Source organism: Lepidochelys kempii, chromosome 1, assembly GCF_965140265.1.
Source record: "Lepidochelys kempii isolate rLepKem1 chromosome 1, rLepKem1.hap2, whole genome shotgun sequence".
Classification (NCBI taxonomy): Eukaryota; Metazoa; Chordata; order Testudines; family Cheloniidae; genus Lepidochelys; species Lepidochelys kempii.
This window is the reverse complement of record NC_133256.1, coordinates 218,645,123-218,667,229: the sequence shown is the minus strand read 5'-3', so window position 1 is coordinate 218,667,229 and position 22,107 is coordinate 218,645,123. Positions and strand designations below refer to the sequence as shown.

At 41.0% G+C, this 22,107-nt stretch overlaps 1 protein-coding gene across 1 annotated transcript; it reads left to right on the top strand.

The window, feature by feature from the left end:
* The first annotated feature begins 2,653 nt into the window (after nucleotides 1–2,653).
* On the top strand, nucleotides 2,654–21,522 carry TIGAR (TP53 induced glycolysis regulatory phosphatase). Its single transcript, XM_073314788.1, has 6 exons — nucleotides 2,654–2,757; nucleotides 8,692–8,729; nucleotides 13,507–13,628; nucleotides 15,565–15,642; nucleotides 17,937–18,047; nucleotides 20,012–21,522. The coding sequence occupies exons 1-6, from the start codon at nucleotides 2,726–2,728 to the stop codon at nucleotides 20,456–20,458; spliced, it is 828 nt and encodes a 275-aa protein (XP_073170889.1). The 5' UTR covers nucleotides 2,654–2,725; the 3' UTR covers nucleotides 20,459–21,522.
* Nucleotides 21,523–22,107: the final 585 nt, after the last annotated feature.

Sequence of the window (22,107 nt, the reverse complement as noted above, 5' to 3'; positions counted from 1 at the left end):
TAAGAAAAAAGAATAATTTCCATTACTAAATGAATCATAGATATTATAAAAGACTTACAAAATCTCATGATCCAGCCATTGAGGAAAATGAAGGACTGTTCCCTATCATAGTTTCCAATGCTCTGTCCAGTTACCAGTGGTTTTAAATAGCAATGGGATTTCCACTGCTTTCCTACATGTCTAATAGATTTCACATTTACAGAATGTTTCAGATATTTGTCTTACATATCATTTTCTCAGTTTCATCCTATTATTCCTAATTAAAGCTCCATGGATCACCTTCATTACCCTAAACAATCTCCCCCCTTCTTTGTCGTGTACACCTTTCAAATACATAGCAGCTGTTATCATATTCTACCCCATAGTTATCATTTGGCTAAAATCCCATATTTAGTTTACTCAAAAGTCAATTATTCCAGCCCTTTGTAATTTTTGTTGGAAGAAATTTCTCTTCACTGAGATGAATGTTTTATGCTCTAGGAATTATTTTGGGGAAGTCCTATAGTCTGTGCAATACAGGAGGTCAGACTAGATGATCACAGTGGTCCCTTTTGGCCTTAAAATCTATGAATCTATATATGCAATCAGCATTTATTTTGTCTCTTTGCTTTGCATTGGTTTTTTTGCAGTTCCTTAGTAAAAGGTGATGGACTGACAATATTGCAGAAAAAATCCCTCTCTGTTTATGAACAGAACAGGTTCAGCATAGGCAACAACAGTGCAAGCTTCAATGTACGCTGTCCTCCCACCTATGTGCCTCAACTGGGACCCAAAGAAACAACCTCTAGGCAAGAAAATAGAGTTTGTGGTTTATTTAGCTCTTGTCCTTGGCTGCTAGTTTGTCATCTTTACTACAGATAAACTGACCTGGCCCTGCAAGCTTCAGTGCATGGAGCGTCCATTGACATTCATGGGAACGGCGCAGATAGAGCTATGCACCCTTTTAAGTTTCATTCAATGGTCATTTTGCCTTCTATGCCCCACTCCTCCTCTCTCCTGTTTCACAGAAATGATAATAGTTCCAGAGCAAAGGTGGCCCAAAGAGTTCTACAAATTGGCCAGCAACCTACCTCACCTTCACTACAGAGAAGACAGCCCCCAAAGGCAATGGATGCCGAAACATAATATCCCATCTAGAGCCAAGCTGCACTGAATAATAACTTCTATATTCTCCAAAGGCCTATTGAAGAGGAGAGTGGCAACAATCAGCCCCATTTTATGGACAATAGGCACAGCCTTTGGGTTTCTGTCACACAATGCTAATGTGACACCATTGGTTAGTTCTTTGTAATTTCTGTTCGCCTTCATTTGAATGCAATGTATCTATCACACCTATTGTCCTGGCCAAGCCCTGGCCCTCACACAGGTTTCCACTGGCACTTCTGAGCATAGTGTTGTTCATTCACACATTTTTATCATAAGTTGTATGTAATTTGGCATATTTATGAAAGACCCACATCTTGAAGTCTCTGATTACATTAAAATCTGTTTTCATTTAAGAAAATGGTTGTGAAGAAAAGCTTGAAAACATGAACCCCAAAGTCTCAAAAAGCAGTGGGCAAATAAAAACTCAGAATTTATTATTTTTAAACTCTCTTGATTTTTGAGCCAATCTCATAATTTCTGGATTCTGACTTATATTTTTGAATGCTAAGAGTAGACAATATTAAGCCTGTACTTATTTGACACACACACCCCCTAAGCTAAATATTGGGAAGGTAAAGATCTGTTGCAATCTCAAAAAACATACTTTTACGCCTGATAACTAAGGCACCAATGATGGTGCGATGACCCGCAATGCAGCTATGGTCAACTTCAGACTATGTCACATCTCCTGGACAAGTACCCACTGACTTATTTCAGTGGCAGGAGACTGGCTCTCCACCTGAATGATGATGCCATCAAATGGTTGAGCACTCTGTGCATACACTAAGACATAACGCCTGAGAAACGGTCACTTGGGAAAGCTGGGTGCGCAACTGTGCTGCTAGGCACCTACTTGTGACTGTTTTGAGTTTTCGCACATGCAACAACTCTTTGTCCATGAGCCAATGAGTGTTCATTCACAAACAAGTGCTTATGCCCATTCAAAAGAGTTTTGCACGTAGCCATTTTCCATTACGCGTGCATGGGTTGGGGGTGGTTGGGTGCATACGAAAGCGAAACGTGTTTACACAGGCAAACGGGTTTCCACAAATATTAATGAGCTGATTTTCCAGGGGATAAATGAATAGTTGTTCTTAAAGCGCAGGTAGGTGGTTTTTTCACATACCAAGGCGTGCTTGCTACACACGGGGCAGCTTTGACAGTTGGCACAAGTGTGTGACGCCTGAGACTAGTCTTCGGCCTGCTGCCTGGGATAACCACTGAGCCCTCAGGCGCCATACAGAGCGGCAGCAGCAGCGGTTTCGCCCCTCCCCCACCCCTCCTGGGCGGCGAACAGGTTTCCACGCGCACAGGCACCGTTAACTGCGGCAGCGGCTCCAACCTCCACCTGCGCGCGCCCGCGCGCGCACCCTCCTCCTGAAGGCGCTGCACGGGATCTCACCCACCGCGAGCGGCGCGGAGAAGGAAACGCTTTATTGGTGGAGCGGTTTAAAGAGAACTGTGACGTCAGGCAGCGTGAGGGCCAGTAGGCGAGCGAGAGGTGGGCGTCGCCGCGTAAGCGGGCGGGGGCGAGAAGCCGGTTGGAGGGAGCGCGCGGAGGCCGTTTCCTCACCGGATCATGGTGCGGTTCACCTTGACCATCGTCCGGCAGTGAGTGGCAGGGGGGCGGGGTGAAAGCGAGAGTCCGGACCCCAGTCCCCCCCCCCCCCACTGGCAGTGGCGGAGTCGCCGCCTGCCCCCGTGGAGAAACCTCCCCCCGCCCCCGGGCGGTGAGGCGAGGCGAGGCGAGGCCGGCTCCGTGCTCCCGGGCCGGGGCCGCTCCCGCCGGCAGGTCCCCGGGCTCCGGCTCGGACCCTGGAGGGGGCGCGTCCCTCCCCTGGCAGGGCGGCTGCACCCACCCGCGCTAGCCGCGATGGAGCGAGGCCCCGCACGCGCTGGAGCCGCGGGGGGCGGGCACGGGCTGCTGCGGGGAGAAGAGGCCCGGGGCAGTCGCGGGGGCCGGAGGGGCCCGGGGCTCTCCTTAGGCCCCGAGTCTGGCTGTGAACCGCCTCCGCCCCTCGCCGCTGCGTCCCGGTGTCTGGCGGGGCTCGTTGTTGGGCTGCCTGCGGCCCCCTGCGAGAAAGGAACTTCCGGCCTCTCCCTCCCCGCCCCCGCCTCTCGCCAAAGCTGGGCTGCGGCCCCCGGGCAGGAGGCGACACCGCGTTCGAGTCGGCAAAGCGAGGCGGGGAGTCCCCGGCCTGCCCCAGGGTGGGTGACTTGCTGTGGGGGCGTACACTGGTCCTGTTCAGCGCCTACAACGTTGCATCTCTCCGCAAGGCGGTGGTAAAACATTGCACCGTGGTTAGGGCAACCTGACCCCTGGTATAGGTGCGGCTGGGACAATGTTCCATTGTCCCTCTGTTAACCTACCTACAGAAAATCCCCTTCCCACAACGTGCTATGTGTCTGCTCCGTAGTGTACTCCTGAGGGAATTCTGTGCCCAAAACTTATGACTTCTGTGCAGAATATTTTAAAATTCTGTAAATTTTATGTGTCAAAATAACGCTATATAATCACACCGGTTTCAATTATTTTGGTAATTTATTTCAAAATACCTGTCAGCAAGTATGTCTGCGACAATACAGACACACACACAGTTTCCCCCAGGAGTAGAGAGCTGAAGAAACGCCCTATGATAACCCAGTTCCTGTTTCTCAGCCCCCTTCCCTATAGAGCCCAACCTTGGTGGCCCAGACACTTCCCCTGCTCCCAGCCCAGCCACAGCTCCTCCCAACTCAGACGCTCTCACTCTCTACTCCCCCCCGGGAGCCAGCTGTGCCCTCACCCCAGACATTCACATCCCCTTCTCTACAGAGCCCAGGGATCCAGAGGAAGAAACTGCCTGATGCTGGCTCCAAGGCTTGAGCTGGGTTTCCTGTGCACCGCTGTCTCCTTCCTTCAGGGTGTGCTGGGAAACTCTCCAGTTCCCTCCCCCACACCTTGTCCTCTGTTTGCAAGCTGGGCTCTGCCAGGTATAGCAAGGGGCGTCGGACATATCTGCAGCCCCTTTTTGTGTGTGTGTGGGGGGGGGGGGGGAGAGGGAAATTCTGCATGCACAACATTAATTTCTACAAAATTCTGTATTGTGCAGTGGTGCAGAATTCCCACCTGTGCCACTGTAGCACTTGTAGTGTAGACGTATCCTGAGTCGTAGCTTGCCTAGGCATTAGCTTTGCCTCACTACTGTGAATGGATGTTCCCTCATCCATTAGTTACTGCAGTGGTCATTGTTAGTATCGTAGTTACCTGTTACAAAGATTCCCAGACATAGTAGCTTTGGATGCATGCACGGTGTTTAAGATGCCATTGAATTTACCCATTCTTTCCCTCCCCTTTATTTACAGGAAATACACATTTGATAATGTTCAATGACAATTTTGTACCATCTCGGTGGACTCCTGGAAAGTGCCAGAAACCCAAAATCCATGCTTCTGTGCCCTAAGGGTACCTGACCCTGAATCTTGCAATCTGCTCATATCTCTACATTTCAGCTAATGTCCAAACGCTTTGCCCCTTTCTCTCTCCACCACTCTCTGAGGAGGGAATTCAAAATGGTTGATTTCTTGAGAGGAGACTAGACAGAATGTCTTTTCTGGCTGTGATTCAAGATGACTTTGAAGTCTCCTTTTGTACTATAAAGTGGTACTTTATTTAATTTCTGTTCTCAAGTGATTTCTCTACACTTTATAAACACTGGAGCTTCTTCTTTTGTGGATAAGCTAAATTTTGGAATATAGATTCTTGCTGTTTCTATAGCTGTCACATCCATTATTCAATGAAATGCACCCAAGGACATGTTACTACTTTCAGTAACGATGTGCTGCAGGGTGGGCAGAAGATCCAAAATGCTAACCTAAATGTGAGTGAGCTAGTAAGGATGTTAGGCCAACTACCCCTGCCTATCGGAAAACTAAAACTTTTTGGCTAATTATTTTGGGGACTTTTTGAATCACTTGAGATTCTTATCTTAATATGGTTTGGAGGCAATTTCCATTTCTGGCCGTAACAATTACAGCTCTACTTCAGTCTTTGGTAGGGACAACTATTAACTAATTGAAAGCGTGATATTTCTTGTGCTGTTGCTTGTTATGCTTTGTACAAAGCTCAAATATGGACACGTGCAATACTGAGGTATTTGGGTGGATTCTTACCTTCCCACTGTTAGAGGTGGGATGTGAAAAATTACTTTACAGCTTCTGATAGTTGTCATATAGTTATTAGGGAGCTTTTTGCATCCTTCTCATCAGTGAACTGAAGGGAATGTTTTCAAACAGGAATTAATTCAGGGAAGTCCTTTGGCCCTGTTATACAGGAGGATGATCACAGTGATCCTTTCTGGCTTTATAATCTATCACTCTGAAGATAATGACATTTCATCTGTTCAGGAGGTATAACTATTAATCACCATAAAGTCTAAAAATGTTTGAGTGCTAGGGAAGCACAAGACCCAAGGGTAGGATTCTAATTAAACTATATCTTTAGAGAAACATGTAGGTAATTCCCCTCCATCTTTTTTCCTTTCTAAATACCTGGGGAACTGCATTATGTAATAAAGGTGAAGCTTCCACTGTGAGGCACTTAAATCAGAAAATGACAAAACGAACATTTGTTCAAACCCCAATAGAGATCTTTTATTCTCTAACTATAAGGTAACAATATAGCGACATAGCAGTGAAACGATTATCATTGTGCCTCTCTCTTAAACTGTATTCTGAGAGACACCTTTTATCTCCTAGTTGAGACTTGTTCTTAAAATTAATTTACGGCTAGAGCATCTGTCCCCAAACTTTTCCCAGTTGAAGATGGCATTGGCAACTTGCTGGGGTCTGAGAGCTATGTCTAAATGCCATAAAATTGAACCTATTGTATATATGTCACATCTCTTTTATTAAGTCTTGAACTTTAACAAATATAGCAGGCATTTAAAAGAAAGCTTCATATAATAATGGACCCTTCCACCTACACAAACTTAGGTGCAGTTATTAGCTAACCTCTAAACTCCAGGCCAAAAGTAAGAAAAAAAATATATGCATTAAGGACAGAATGCCTGTTTAAAGATGTTACCTTCTCTAGCACTTTAGCTAAAGTTTGCAGAAGTTTTAGCAACTTTGACATCATTTTTTTGGAGTTTTTTCCTTTACAAACTACTCTGATTGTATCAAATGTACATTGTTTTATAATTCTAAAGAGTTTTGGTTTTGAACTTTTCCTGATAACTTCTATTTTGTTAAGCACTTAAAACTTAACAAAAGTTACTACAGAAGGGACCTAAATGCAGACGTCTGCCTTTCTCTATTTACAGCATATCAAGAATAAAATGTTGTGATACAGAAAGATGACATGCCGTGGTTTCAAATAACGTTCACGAGATGTAGTAGTTTAACCTATTAACTGTTTTGGAATAAAACCTAACATAATTCTTTGTTATAACATATTTTGTGACACATCCGTGGTAACATTCTGGGAAATACTTGTTGAAAATTTTGCATCTGGTAAATATTCTGTTAGAACTAAACATTCGAAATTATTCTTCTGTATTTTAGTAACCCATTAAGATAAAGACTGATTATATCAATGATTTTTGATGTTGCATAATGGGCACTGTTGCATGTGAGGCTAGTTAAGGCTATTTATAGACCAGCTTGGTTGGTCATAAGACCTACCTCTTGCCAAAAATACTCTGACTTGGCAGTGGTAGAGAGTTCATTTAGTAATAAGATAGTACTGTGGAAACAAGCACTGACATCATTGACTTCTTCAAAATATATAGCCTTAGCTTTTTCTCTCAGTCACAGTGGATCTCTGTGAAAAGACTTCTGTGTAATATGAATAGTGTACTGTCTAGTGTGGGCATGTGTGTGGAGAAATCAAAATCAAATTTCACCTCCATACCCCTGATTCAGATGTTTAAAGGCTATTTTCAAACAAAATATTTGTAAATATTGGGGGGAAAGTAATCTTTGTTTACTTTGCATAATACAGTTTTATGCTTGCACAATGCAACCCCAAATGTGGATTTTAATTATTTTCCTCTGGTTTGGATTATTCCTGTTTTCCTTTAAAAATCTAAATCCACTGATTTAGTGATCCAGCTGCAGTCTTCCCTTTTTGGTCAGTAGGAAAATACATCAGATTGAAACCATGGTTCTCTTTAGAAAATTTGAAATATTATGGTGGGATTTTCAAAAGTACTCTGCATTGGCCTGACTTTGCTTCCATGGACTTCAATGGGAACAGATTTAGGCTGATTCTGAGCATTTTTGAAAATCCCATCCTCACTGTCTACTTGGCAGTCTTATTGTATGTGCTATTGTGGGGAGTTCTTGCTGTCTTGTAGTGTTGACCATATTTTATTAGAATGATTGTCTTGTGAATCAGATGCCCTCCTTTTTAGAATCACATAAACTCTGTGGCAATTACAGCAGTTGTTTTATGTGGAAAGTATTTATGTGTAATTTATTGAGGAGAAATAGCCAGCCTTATGTGTGACCAGCCATCTGTCCAGATCATTTTGAGAACCTCTGTTACAGCATTGTCAATAAATAGTTCTTTGTTTGGAAAGTCGGCATTTTCGTTGGCCTTAATCCTGCAAATGATAAGGCATGTCATTTTACTCATGTGATAGGTCCATTGAAGTCAATACAGTATGCTTAAGTGTTATTGTCTGGATGATGGGGGGGCTTTATTTGTACTTTTGAATAAAGTCAGCTTTATATTGCAATGATTCAAACTTCTGCTTCCATCTCTTTTATTTTGAAAACCATCCAGAGATCTCAGTAAAAATGTAGAAATAGGAGAATGGAAAGACTTAATCTGTCCCTCTGCCAAAACAAGATTACCCATAAAATACTCAAAAGCATTGTCCAGTATATTTAAGTGGTCAAAGCAGGATTCCTTCTGCTCCACTATCAGGAAAGTGTTGTTTATGGTATTTTAGGCCTCGGAATAAGAGCATCCACACATTTGCTTCAAATTCGCACCCTACCTTATTCTGGATTAATTTTCATGTGTAGATAAACCCTTCTATTTTCCTTTCTGTTTCTTTAATTCTATTTATGTCCCTCCACCTTTTGTACCCCTAAATTATTTTCCTTCTTTGGTTTTCATACTTTCAGATTTATTGTTATGTTTTGTATAGGCTCACTTTCAAAGCATAGGTGTCTGATTGAAAAAAGTGGAGTGGTGTGCATTTTCCATAAAATGACTATCTTAGGATGGAGATAAGGTTTTAATAGATAACTAAATAGTGCTGAGTTAACTATGAAATTAAGCAACTACATTTACCATGATTCCAAAGAAGCTTTTTCTTAATGAGCACTGAAGGAGTAATTGGAACTAATTATTTTAAAAAGCTTCTGAAGTGTTACTGTGATAGCTTTAAGCACATCTTACTGAAACAAGATATTGTACTTACAGCAATGTGGTCCCCTTATAGTACTGAGCTGATGAGGTGTTTACGTCTGGTATCTAAATGTTTTTAAATTTTGACTGACTATTTTTAGACAAGGTTGTTCTTCTTTGTCTGAAATATTTCTGTCTTTCAGTGGAGAAACAAGATACAACAAAGACAAGATACTTCAAGGTTAGTGTCAATCCTGCTATGACCATTAGGTTGTTAGAGATTAAATAATTACATATACCTATGCAAGAGGGCAGCCTATGGTTAACTGAAATGTTACCAATATCAGGATGGATAAAAATGGATGACTTAAAAAAAATTAAATATTTAAATTAAGTACATGTTTCTTTAAAAAAATAAACCTATATAAAATTAACTTTGAAATTATGATGATCTATATTAAGGCCTAAGCGTAACTTAAACAATTTTAATATATACTAAATTTTAAAAAAAAGTACAAGTAGTATATGTTTGAAGCCCAAGTTTTAAAGGAAGTCAGACCACCGAACTAGTGGAAGTAACTGTCTAAGCATCTGTAACAGTAGTAGTCTCTGTTGCAGGTGCAGTGAGAATATTTTCTTTTCAGTGTATGTAGTTCAGTTCAGTTACTTACTGGTTCCTTCAAAGCTGAGAAGCTGATTGGGAATTGAAAAAGCAGAAAAGCTTGTTTTCCTCTCCCAGACTAAATAAAAATGAGGTGAGAGAGGAGGAGCTCTACTTGTTCTGAAGTTCTAAAGATCATGGTGATCATAAACAATCAGTTCAATTCACAAACAACTGATAATACATCCTTTATTTAATAAAATCATTTAGTTTCAAATGCAAAACATGTTTTGATCAACTTATTTTAATATGTATCCAGCACATTTAAGGTGGTTTAACTAAAACAAAAAGCTGTTTTCATGCATTTTTAATTGAATTCCAATTTGCACCCAAATGCAGGTTGAGGCAAATCATGAGTTAAAAAAGAATTAATCATCTAGTAAATGTCATTCACCATTTTGCAGCATAATAAAATGAATGTAAAAATTAAATTTATTTTAAGCCATATAATTACTTAAATAAATGTGTATAGATGCATTGTATCCTCCTGGTTAGCAAAAAAGTACTAAACTTAGGTGTCTGTCTCAGGCTAATTTTTTTAAACAGTTTCTGGAGATATGACTATACTGTTCATCAGAAAATTGAGGGGAGAGAGAGCATTGTTTTGCTTATATTAAAAATTCTTATGGCTGTTTGCTGAGAAGCTCTCTTGCCTCCATGCTTTGGCACAAGGGCTTGAAATTTGGTAAGGGAATTGAATTTGTGCTCGGGATGTGCCTTTCTGCCAAAGTTGGGAGGATTGTTTTCTTTCCGATGGCAACACCAAGTTATGAGCTTTTTTGAAAAAAATCAGTTTGCACGTGCTCAGAGAGTTGTTAGCTTGGCAGCTAAATTCTTTGAAGATTCTAACTGTACCGAGCATGCTGCAGCCCAGGGCTGCATGGGCTGAGTAAGGCTCCCTGTAGTTGCTTCTTCTGACTGCTGTGGTGCCAGGCACTGAGAGCAGGAACACTCTTGTGCCGGGTGCTTCACCTGTAGGCATTCAGGCACAGTGAAGGAGGAAGCAGCCTGATTGGAATGCAGAAGCAACTAGATCCAGACAGTGCAAGGGATGTGTTGGTGGAGAGAGTAGATTGAGGTAAAAAGCCTGGGAGCAGGAGAGGAGAAGCGACTGATATTCTGAGATTGGGGGGGCAGGGGCAGTTAGGAAGACAGGGATTAACTGATCAAGGAGAGAAACTTGGATGAGGAGGGTGGTGAGAACTGGGAGCCGGGGTGGAGAAGACTGGGACTAGGACAGGGAGTTCAGAGGGAGAGACTGGGTGTAGGATGAGGAGCCCAGAGGGGTGAATACTGGGACTGGCTAGGCAAGGAACTGCAGGGTTGGGGATGTTGAATAAAGGTTGTGTAGTGACGGAGGCTGTCGTCTGTAGGACCCCTGCCTTGTTTGTTGCACAAGGTGGAAGGTGTATAGTGAATGAGGAGGACAATTGCAGAAAGAGAAAGGATGGTCTTACGGCTAAGGCAGTTGCATGCTGTCCGGGAGAAGTGGATCCTGTCCCTGGTCAGAGTTCTTACATGATGCTAGATAAGTCACCTAAACCAAACTTTTCAGCAGTGGCTGCTAACTTTGTGTTTCTGGCTATCTGAATGCACAACCTGAGACCCTGAGGTCTGATTTTTAGGAGTGTTGAGCATTCACAGCTGCAACTGAATTCAATGGAAGTGGTGCTTTGAGCTTACAAAGAACTATATAATGGTAACAACTCTGAAAAAACAGGCCCTAGGCATCTTAAATTGGACACCCAAAATTAGTGAATACTTTTGATCTTAATCCCTGTGCTTCAGCTCCACATCTGTAAAATGGGGATATAATACCCTGTTGCCTCACAGGAGTGTTGTGAAAATAAACTGTTTGTGAAGCACTCAGATATGATCATTGTAGAAAAACCCATGAGGAAAGGAATAATTTTATATTCAGAGAAGGGTTTGAATAGTGTACAGTAAATATTGCATGGAACTACATGTTGACCAATGAGTATAAAACAAGCTATTCTATAGCTGCTTAGTAAGTGAGCATTGTTTATTCTGTGTACTCTGAGGAAGGGATTTGGTGGAAAAAAATAGTATGTGATCATGTAATTACTCTATCATAATGCATGCAAATAAGGGGGGCTGAATTAAGCTTGTGCAGGCAACCTTAATTCTGGCATTTCTTAACTTATGAATGTTTTACTTTGCAACTGTGAAGTTCTTGTAACATGTGGTATATAATATAAATATAATTCATCATGCTCACGTTCTTAGTAAGAACTTTATCTTAAGTTGCTCACAAAAATTTTCTGATGAGATTACTTTCATAGATATTTGATGGAAAAGAAACAGCGTACCAACTGAGGCACTATCTAATAGCACGTTGATTGTCTCCAGCCACATCTGTCAGTTGATTTTTAGACTACCTCTTTTTACTGTTCACTAGTTTGAAATTGTATACTGGATATTATCACTTTGTTGTTTGGTACCCTTCCCACATGCAACTAAAGAGAATCTTTTAATATTTAAAACCTACAGGGTGGCCATAACTAGGTTTTGCAGGATTCACTTTAAGTCGATAGAGGTTGGTAAACATCTGTTTCATCTGACACTGAAATTGATGGGAAAAAATTCCATTGGTAGTAGTTGGGGTGAGTGCATCTTCTCCTCCATATCTTGTGCCTACAGGAATCTGGTGTCACTGGCCTTGCTGCAGCCCTGCTGTCACAGGAGCAAGAGAGCGGGATCATGACAGCAGGGTTGCAGAGGGCTCCCTGCACTGTGGCAGAGCCAGTGACACTGATCCCTGCAGGCACAAGGTGTGGGGAAGACTGTGGTACTGGTGGGGCAGAGCAGAGACCCCTGGCCAGTGCTGTGAGGAGGAGGAAGAGCCCTTGGCTGTGGGGAAGGCCATCCCACTACTGAATGGCTCAGTCCTTGGGCAGGAGCCATTCTGCAGTGGTGTGGTCTCCCCCTCATACTCCTGGGGGATGGGGGGGGGGGGTTTCTGCTGCATCAGGCCAGGACCACAGCTTCCCCTTGCACCTGTAGGGATCTGGCGTCACTGGCCATGTGGGGAGCCCTTTGCAGCTCCACTGTCATGGCCCCACTCACTCACCAGCCGGGAGTGCAGGAGCTGTCCCTGGACAGGAACCATTCAGCAGTTAGGTGGTCTCTCCTTCAGCCAGGGTCTTGTCCTCCTCCTTGCAGGGGTGGGGTGGGGGTCTGCTCTGTTGGGCGAAGTCTGCAGTCGCCTTCACACCTTACACCCTGATGCCTTGGGCCCCTCAGCTGCACAGAGAGCCCCCTGCAGCCCCATTGTCAGCACCATCCTGTCCCCGTCCTACTCCCACTTAACTTACTGCAAAGGTAAAAATCAAAATTAACAATCAGAAAATATTAAATAAAAATTGATAATTATCAAAATTGCAAAGAAATGAAAATCATAAGCTCTCACTTGGCCAGATACAGGTATACAGATATGTAGAAATCAAATTGCAATCTCTTGAGGTCCTGTTGCCTGTGTTGCCACTGAAGGCATAGAGGATGAAATCTTGGTGGATTTCTTTTGTGTGAGAACCACCTCTGTAGCATTGTTCTCCACTTATTCTGATCTGACAGGAAAGACACATACCCCGGCCTCTCGACCCCAAATGCCATTTTCAGGTAAGAATGTGGACCAGGGGAGAAGGAGATGAGGCTTGGGGTTGTTGGGAAGGCCACTCCCCATAGCATTATAAATTCCCCCCTTAGATCATTCTGGTCATCTTTAACACACTTATTGGCTACCTTCTTCAGATATGGAACCTCCTCTTACTCCTGCTCTTCCCCAAGGGGGATTTCTGGTGTCAGAAAGAGTGGGAGACAGCAGGGGAAGTATAATGTATTTACAGAATACATAAAGGAAAACAACTTTGAATAATCTTTTTTAATGGTGTGGAGGTAGGGGGATCAAACTATCTTGGCTTTGTCTCAAAAACATTCTGGCCTAAATTTTTAAAAATAGCTACTGATTATGGATGCCAAGGGACTCAAATTCACTAGTCACTCTTGAAAAATCAGGCTTCTGCATACGTGTTTTTTACTTTGATATATGTAAGCTAACTTTTTTGTTTTGTAATTTAAATACTGTACCAATAATCACTTTACCAATAATCATTCAGTGTGTTCCTAGAGTTATTACTTTTGTTCTTTCCCATTTAGTTTGCATGATGATTGAATTCTGAGTTTCACAGTAAAGGGAAATGGGGCAGAGATTGTCTTCATGTTTGCATGGCACTCCGATCCTGACAGGATTTGCTGAATGCTACTGCATTACATATAATTAATCATACATTAATTAAAATTCAAATGTTAAATTGTCTGGGAAAATTTTATTTTTCAGGACAAGGTGTGGATGAGCCCCTTTCTGCAACTGGTTTCAGACAAGCAGATGCTGCTGGTATATTTCTTAGTAATGTAAAGTTTACTCATGTCTTCTCAAGTGACCTCCTTCGAGCAAAGCAGGCAAGTACTTTTTCAGGCAATTGAAAGTAAATCTAAATCTCAGTACTTTGTGGGGCTAGGGCAATATAATGCAGTGGCAATTTTGAAGGAGGGAGTAAGTTTGGAACTAAAATGTTTTATGTAGAAGGTGAGCTCTTCTCCAAAGAATGAAGGAAGCTTAAAAGATACCACTGAGTTAACATACATCAGCCATGACTTGCATCTTCAGGGAACACTGTACATTAGGGGTCATGGGTATTTTTTCAATATACATAACCATGGAATTCTGCTACATAAGTTCCTCTCAGGTAGTGGTGATAGGAGCTCAAGAGAATCTGGCTGTGATGATGGTGAATATTCAAGGAAAATCTGTTTATAAGAAGATCAACAGCTGACATTGCCAGTAGTAACCCATTAAGTTTTTAATTAACTGAGAGAGACCAGAAGCAAAAAGTTCAGGGGCAATGGCTGCCACTATATAGGAACTTCTAAGATCTTTTTTAATTAATTCTAAAAATATGCTAAGAAGTGGTTTAGGTTTAAAAACTACATCAGTTTTTTAGCTTAATAGTGACACTTCCATCTTTACTTAATATGGTTAATAGAGGATATTCAACACAGTAACAAAATGGTGAAAGAGGAGAGGTCAGAAGCATAAAACAGAAGGGTAAAAAATAAACAGTACCTAAATAATTTGAAGGTATTAAGACAGTAGGACCCAACAAAATTAATATTTTAACTCTCTAAAGGATTTAGTAGAAATAGTATCCATAGTGCCCTGCACAGATACAAAATTTATATCCACAGATATAAGTTGGTATCCACAGAGCTGCAGGGCTGTACCAGGAATCTCAGCGGCAAAAGCAGCAGCACATCGGGCCGCTGCTCCCAGGAGCCAACACCCTGCATTGCCAGCTGTCCCTGATCATGCTAGTGTGTGCAAGCAGCTTGCACGCTCCTGGTTAGGAGACTCAGACCACTGCATGGAAGGGACTGCTGTCCGGGAGCATGTGAGCTGCTTGCACACGTTAACTTGACGAGGGACAGCTGCCGGTGAGCCTGGTGTCTGCGAGTGAGCGGGGCTGGGGGTGAGACTGCAGGGTGGTACAGCCATGCCGGAGGAGCTGCCAGCACAGGCTGCTGGCTCCTGGGAGCAGTGGCCTGACATGCTGCTGCTTTCACCTCTGTGGTTCCAGGTAGAGCCCTTAGAGCTCTGTGGATACCAATTTATATCCATGGATACTTGCGTCCGCGGACATAAATTTTGTGTCTCTGCAGGGCTCTAAGTATCCAAACCACTGCCAGGTATCTTTGAGAACTTGTGGAGAATGGACTGAATTCCCAAGTGACTGGTAATAGGCTAACATGCATTAATGCCTATTTAAGGAGAAAGAGAAGGGGGGACCTTGTTAGTCTAACAAGCTTAACTTTAATACCTGGTTGCTTCACAAGACAATATTTGTGCTCTTAGTGGAAAACAAAAATTGTAGATCCCACAAGTTAATCAAAAACGTAACATTAAACCAACTTAACTATTTTCTTTGATAGCAAATAAAGGAAATTGAATGGTTGTAGTATAGGTTAACTTTATTAACTTGTATGATCTTGTTGCACATTAATAGGACCCTACCAAATTCATGGCCATGAAAAAAAATGCAATCATGTAATTAAAGACGGTATCATAATGCAGATGCACAGGCAGCCATAATTCTGGCATTTTTTAACTTCTGAGTGCTTGACTTTGCAATCTTAATATATTGGTTATGTCATGTATAATGTTTGCTTTCCTTGGTATATCACAACTTAGTATCACAAGCAACTCCTGCTGTGTGGCAGAACCTATCTACATCACTTAACCACCTCCTTCCTAACAATTAATTACTATTTTTTTCCCTGATGAACCTTTTAACATCCAAAAATGGTATTTTTATATGACTTTGTACATTTATTTTTTCAGACTGCATCCACAATTATAGGAAAAAATAAGTTTTGCAAAGATATTGTAATACAGTATGATGCAAGACTGCGAGAGAGGGTAAGTGCCAAGTTACTAGTTCGTGTCTTTAAACTGAATAATTTGTAAATGTAACTTACCACTTATGATACAAATATTTTAAATTTCTCTTTTATCTGAATGCTTAGGTAGCTTGATAATTCATCCTTTGTAATTATGAAAGTTGCAATTCTGCCATTAGGTATACGGAGGCTTTCATTTGCTTCAATGCTTTCTGCATTCATACTAGGCAGAATTTGACTTTAACTCTAACTTATATAATCACCTGCAGACTCTTTTACTTACCCAATTAATCTTTTTTTTTTTTTTTTTTTTTGGTCTACACAAATGCATAATTGTACCTCTTGTATGAGTTTAACTATAACTTGAACAGAATAAACTGAGTCTGAGGCATGTTTTAACCTAAGTTATGGCTGTTACAACGTTAACAGGAAGGTGTACTCAAGTTGTTATAGTACTGGTACATTCAGCTTAATTTTAAATGAAAGGAGACACTACCAAAAAAAAAAAAAGATAGCAAACTGCCAAAGGTAACCCTGTTAAAAGAAGGAAAAAGCTGTAGCATTTCCTCACTTCCCCCTCTCTTTCTTTTTCCTTGAAGAATCAGGAAGGCTTTTGTTCCCTAGAAGATGGCTGCAATGCAGTCATGTTCCGGAGGCTGCATTCTTCAAATATACAATACACATACCAGTTGTTCCGGTGATAAGCCCTACTGGAGGGAAGGGAATGAGAGGAAGGAGGAAAATTAAGGCTTTTTTTTAAAAGGGCTTTGTAAAGTGTCTTCCTTTTCAGAAGTTTCAGAACCCTGATTTCTTTGCTTTTGTGAATTCTTTCATGGACAATTTTGAGCCTTTCAGCTTCGGCTGAAGGGGGTAAGATATTGAGGTACCTTTTGTTGCTAACAAACAACTTCAATTCTGAGTCCGGGAATAAATTAGAGAAGAGCTGTTATAGTAAGTAATGGAGATTTGCTTGTTCACTGTATGGATATTGAAATCACTGTAGTGATTATGTAAGTAGAGTGCAGGGATTTGTATAACTCAGGGAGGGATTATACATTTGTGCATTTTCTTAACTGTATAGCATCCCCTGCCTGTTTTCTCAAAATAGTAAGCATTACTACAGCAATTTCACCATCATGATGCCTAGTAACATAGAAGTAAACCTGACTTTCACTTAAATATATTATCTGTTCTCACATACTGTGATGTAGTGTGGGGATGTGGTGGTGTTGCATTCCACCTTTGGGGTGGATGAATTGATTCCTGTGTTGTTTGTAAAGTCCTTTGGGATGAAAGATGCTCTATAAATATAAGGTGTATAATACAATGTGTACTGTGAACTGAATGTCTATATGCAACATCTGATAAAGATGATAAAGATTACTTTTACAATGAGACGTTTGGTCTGTTTCACTGTGAAACAAGGGGGTATGTGCTTGGGATTCTGTCTGCATTTTCTGCTGTGAATTTAGCATTTGAGGCTTTTATAATCTCAGCCAACTCATTATAATTAACACATGGTTACAAATTCTTAGGGTCAGAGAACTAAAAATATATATTAAAGTACTTTTTTTTCCAATCTTAAGAAAAAAACGAACCCAAACTAACCTGTCCATAGCTGTGAAATATAGCCTTTTTTTGGATGCTCCAAGAGTATTTTTAACAGCTAGAGTGCTCATATTGAACAAAATCCCAATGACTAGTTTTCTGAATTGATTTTTATTCTGTGAATTATGGGAGAGATTTCAAAGGCATAAGAGGACAGTTGGGTGACCATTTGTACTTTTGAAAATGTTCCTGTATGTTGAGTATCACTTAGCTACAGCAGAATCCCAATGCTTTCTATTTGGACTTTGAAGGTTTATATTACAAACAAGTGATGACATAGGTCATTGTAACCTTTACATTATAACACTACATTGTAACCTTTACAGTATAACATTACATAGGTCATTATAACCTTTATTGGGATTTTGTGACCAAGAATGATAGAAAAATTCTGGCACATAGACCAAGAATAGCCCAAGATAAATTTCAGGTAGATGCTAATGTTTCAAATGTTGGCTCTTTCATTAAATTAGAAATGTGTGATTACTTTAAAATGACTTATTTGGAGAAACTAACACTAAATGAAATAGCACAAATACAGACCTCTTCAGACATTTGGTATGGAGTGAGAGTGCTGTTCAACCTGTTGCCTATATTAAAAGGGAAACAGGAACAGAATCTTTAAATGAAGTTTGAGTTTGAATTTGTATGACTGACTTTTTCTTAATATTTAGTAAATCCTTTTCTATAAATGGTCTTTTCTAGAAATATGGGATTGCTGAAGGAAGGCCATTGAGTGACCTAAAGGCAATGGCAAAGGCTGCTGGAGAGCAATGTCCTTCGTTTACACCATCTGGAGGAGAAACACTAGATGAGGTATGGTATTACCACTTGTTTGTTCAGGCCCCATTTTCCATGTTACCTTACACATTTTCTTTATACTAGTGCTGACACCTCTGTATTTTTAATGAAAGAATGCTGCTATTACTCCTGGGGGGAATTCTCTGCTACTGCGCAGGTGCAGAATTTATGTACCCTGCAGATTTCTTTGCTTCCCCGCAGAAAAATGGCTTTCTGATGAGGAAGCCACAGGAGCAGTCATGCGACCCTCCCCAGCAGTAGGTTTTGGGTGCTCAGAGGTAAATCACTGTGGGGCAGGAGGTGGGACTGGGGAAGACCCTGCATTGCATCCGGGGCCGAGTCAGACCCACCTCCAGATTTCTTCCCTGGCTACAGGAAGCTCTTCAAACTCCTCCCCATCTCCCCCCTGCACCCATCACTCCTCAGGTATCCCTGTTTAGGAAGCTGCTCCCTCATCTGTCCTACCCTTGTACATCCAGACCTCTTCATACCCAGACCCTCCCGCCAAGCCTCACCCTCCTGCACTCAGACCCCCTCAATGAGCACCACAACCCCGACGAGCCACCCACACCCAGATCCCCACCCCACTGAGACCCAACTAGTTGCACCTGGATCCCCATCCACTGAGACCCACTCCCCCTGCCCCCCTGCTGAGCCCCAAGCACCTTCACCTGAATCCCCTTCAGAGTCCCATTACCATTGCTCCCAGAACCCCACAACAAACCCTTGTGCATCCAGATCCACTCCGCACCCCACTGAACTGCCTGCATATCTGGATCACCCCACTCTAAGCCCTTCCACATTTGGATCCTGCTTTACTGAGCCTGCCTCCCACACCTGGTGCGCCTGGCATGGAGGGGCAGGGCACTGGGGTGTTTCTGGGGCAGGCCCTGTCCTTGTATTGTGTCAGGGTTGGATGCAGCCTCACCGCAGAGTCCATGACCCCGGGGGGGATGGGCATGGGAAGTTGCACTGTGCTCACCCACCTCTGTGCAGCCAGTGTCCTGTGCTCCTCAATTAAATTAGAAATGCATGATTACTTTAAAATGACTTATTTGGAGAAACTAACACTAAATGAAATAGCACAAATACAGACCTCTTCAGACATTTGGTGTGGAGTGAGAGTGCTGTTCAACCTGTTGCAGCCTCCACATTTATTTGACAAATAAAATTTGCAGAATTTTAAAATATTGTGCACAAATTTTAATTCTTTTGGCGTAGAATGCCCTCAGGAGTAAATTTTTCTATTGCAGGCATAGCTCAACCAGAAGTGTCTTTTATCAGTTCCATTCTACTGTGTTCCCTTTTACTAGAATGGATTTAAATACTGTCTTTCTATTCTCCTTTAGTCTTGATATGTTTATTTGGAATCATCATGCAGATAGCTGTCAGTTGGCTACATTTGAATTTAAAAACCTTTGTGTCCCAAGTGATCGGTACAGAAACCTGTTGAGCTCAAAATTGACTTTGTGTTTGGTACCTTTAGTGTGTATGCACTGCGGTTGGGTTTGTGTTTTTGTTTTCTGTCCTATTCGATGGGGGGGCTACATCATCCTGAAATCATCATCCAACCTGAAACAACTAGACCTGATGGCAATGGCAACTGATTTGGGTTTTTTTCCCCTAAATCGAAAATTAGCCCATGGATAGCTGTATGATAAATTAGTCTATTATCTTAATGAAAATGAGAAATTATCTTCATCGTCAACCTCCTTGGATTTAGAGGGCTGAGAACTAATAATCGTCTCCATGTTTAGTACTTTGACCTGCTACTGTAACTGCCATGTGGAAGCTCGTTTACCTTTGTCTGATACACCTACTTAAGTTTTCTAGTCAGTCTTTGTGGATTACGTAACTTATATGTGTCGTAAAATAATTGACAGTGAAATTATAAAGCCATTAAAAAGAAACCAGTAAATTCACTGGACAGAGTTATTGCAGTCATCACAAATATATTCTTTTTTCCTAACACTTTTTAGGTAAGGGCACGTGCAAAGAGTTTCTTTGAATTTCTGTGTCAACTTTCTATTGAAGAAGAGTGTCAGAAAGAACAAGCTGTTCTGGGTATGGCAGACAATGGCTTGGAAACATTGGAAGGAAAACCAGTTTTCCCTTTGAGAAACCACTGCTGTGGACTTGAACTTAATTCTGATACTGACAAAGATACAAAAATGTTAAATCCCAATATATTGGTGGTGAGTCATGGGGCATACATGAGAAACTGGTTTGGTTATTTTGTTTTGGATCTAAAGTGCACTTTACCATCAGCTTTAAAAAAGTCTCAGTTATCTTCTGTGAGCCCTAATACTGGAGTGAGTCACTTCATTATAAACCTTGGAAATGGAGATGTGATGAAACCTGAAATCAGCTGTATTTGTCTTAATCGAGATGATCATTTAGCAGATGTGAATACTGAAAATGTGTAGCTCAAACAATTAAAATGTTAGCAATATTAAATGTATTTTATAGCATTTTTAGTCTTAAGTTATTTAAGCATGAGAAATAATTTATTTTAAAAAATACTCTTAATTAGCAAAGAAGTCTTGACTAAGTTCATGTTATATTTGGAAAATTGGTCTTAATAGTTAATTGGGTTGACTTGAATTCAGTTATTGGCACTGTACTGCAAGATTCTGAAGAATTATAATAACCTGTTTTACAATAATATACACAGTAAGATGACCTTAGTGCTTGATAGTAATTCAGTATTGTAAAAATTATACTAAAACGTATTCTTTATGAATAGGAACTTAAAGATATTACTATTCAGGACTCCTGGATATCTGTTGCTATAGTGTTTTTTATATCTTTTTACCATTCTATCAAAAATGTTATGGATATCATCAGCTGTTTTTCAAAGGTATTACATGACAAAGAGTTTAGAAATACTGTAACTAAGGAAGTTAATTTTTTCTCCAACCTACTGTGCTATAACTTTATATATGTAAGTTGTTTTTTATAAATGTAAATGTGTTCCTATTTTAATGTAATAGTATAACCTAGTAGAGGGAGCATTGTCTAGTGGGAAGAGCATGGAACAGTAGGTGTTTTGGGGAAGACCTGGCTCTGCCACTGACTAGCTGTGAGACCCTGGGCAAGTCTCTTAATCTCTCCATGTCTGTTTTCCCATCTGTAAAAATGCAGTGTTGATTGTTTAAAACTGTTAGTAGGGTGAGGAGTGCTAACTTGCGCATAGCCAAAGTTATGGCCTCTGTCCTGAAAAGGAATTCTTGCACATGGAACATTGTGTCTAGCTAGAGTCCCAATGGTTTAAATGGGACTCTCATGAGTGGTTACGTTTGCAGAGTCTAGGCTGCTGTAAGCACTCAATGAGTGCTTATGGTTACTGGTAATACTGTATGTTCTTCCACCTTTTGGGGTGTCTTTATTATTCACATGTATGAGTGCATATGTAATGACTCTGTATATGTTGTAGTAAAACTATGCTCGCAATTTGCATATCTTAAAAGATTGTAAATAAAATCATTAAAGCTCTATGTGTAGAATTTCTTGGATTTTCAGCATGCCATATGTCATCCCCAAGGTTTATTTTTGATACAGGATTTGTGCTTAGCCTTGTAGAATAAGTATCTTCTTATATTGGAACTATTAGAGGGTGGTCTCTCGGATTGACTGTACAACTGACAAACAGAGCTACTTTCTAACATGTTAGTCAAGTTGTCTTTTAAAGGGGCCTTGTATATGTCAAAGTGCTTTACTGATTAACACCTAAGCATTAACACAGAAATTTGTTTAATGTTGCAATATTTAAAATTGAAGCTGCTTACAACTTTAACTTTTTGGGCTGAAAATTTCAAAGGTGGGGGTCTGGCTCAGTCTAATCTTTTTTAAAGTTTCATCTAAACTAGATGCAGCCATTTCAACAAATGAAATTAAAGGAAAATACATTGTTTTGCCCATATCTTTTCTAATTCTTACAACGACTTCATTGAAGTTCTCGTGCACCCATGCTTTGAAGCAGAGACTTGAACCTTTATGGATGGAGAAGGTTATCCTGGTGTAAGGGATGTCTCTTGCTGTCCCTATGAAAACCCTCCCGAATTTGGCTAAGTTA

Coding starts and splice junctions, on each gene's coding strand:
- TIGAR (XM_073314788.1), top strand. CDS start 2,726: ATGGTGCGGTTCACCTTGACCATCGTCCGGCA. Junction 8,730..13,506: donor CAAAGACAAGATACTTCAAG/GTTAGTGTCAAT, acceptor TTTATTTTTCAG/GACAAGGTGTGGATGAGCCC. Junction 18,048..20,011: donor GAGGAGAAACACTAGATGAG/GTATGGTATTAC, acceptor AACACTTTTTAG/GTAAGGGCACGTGCAAAGAG.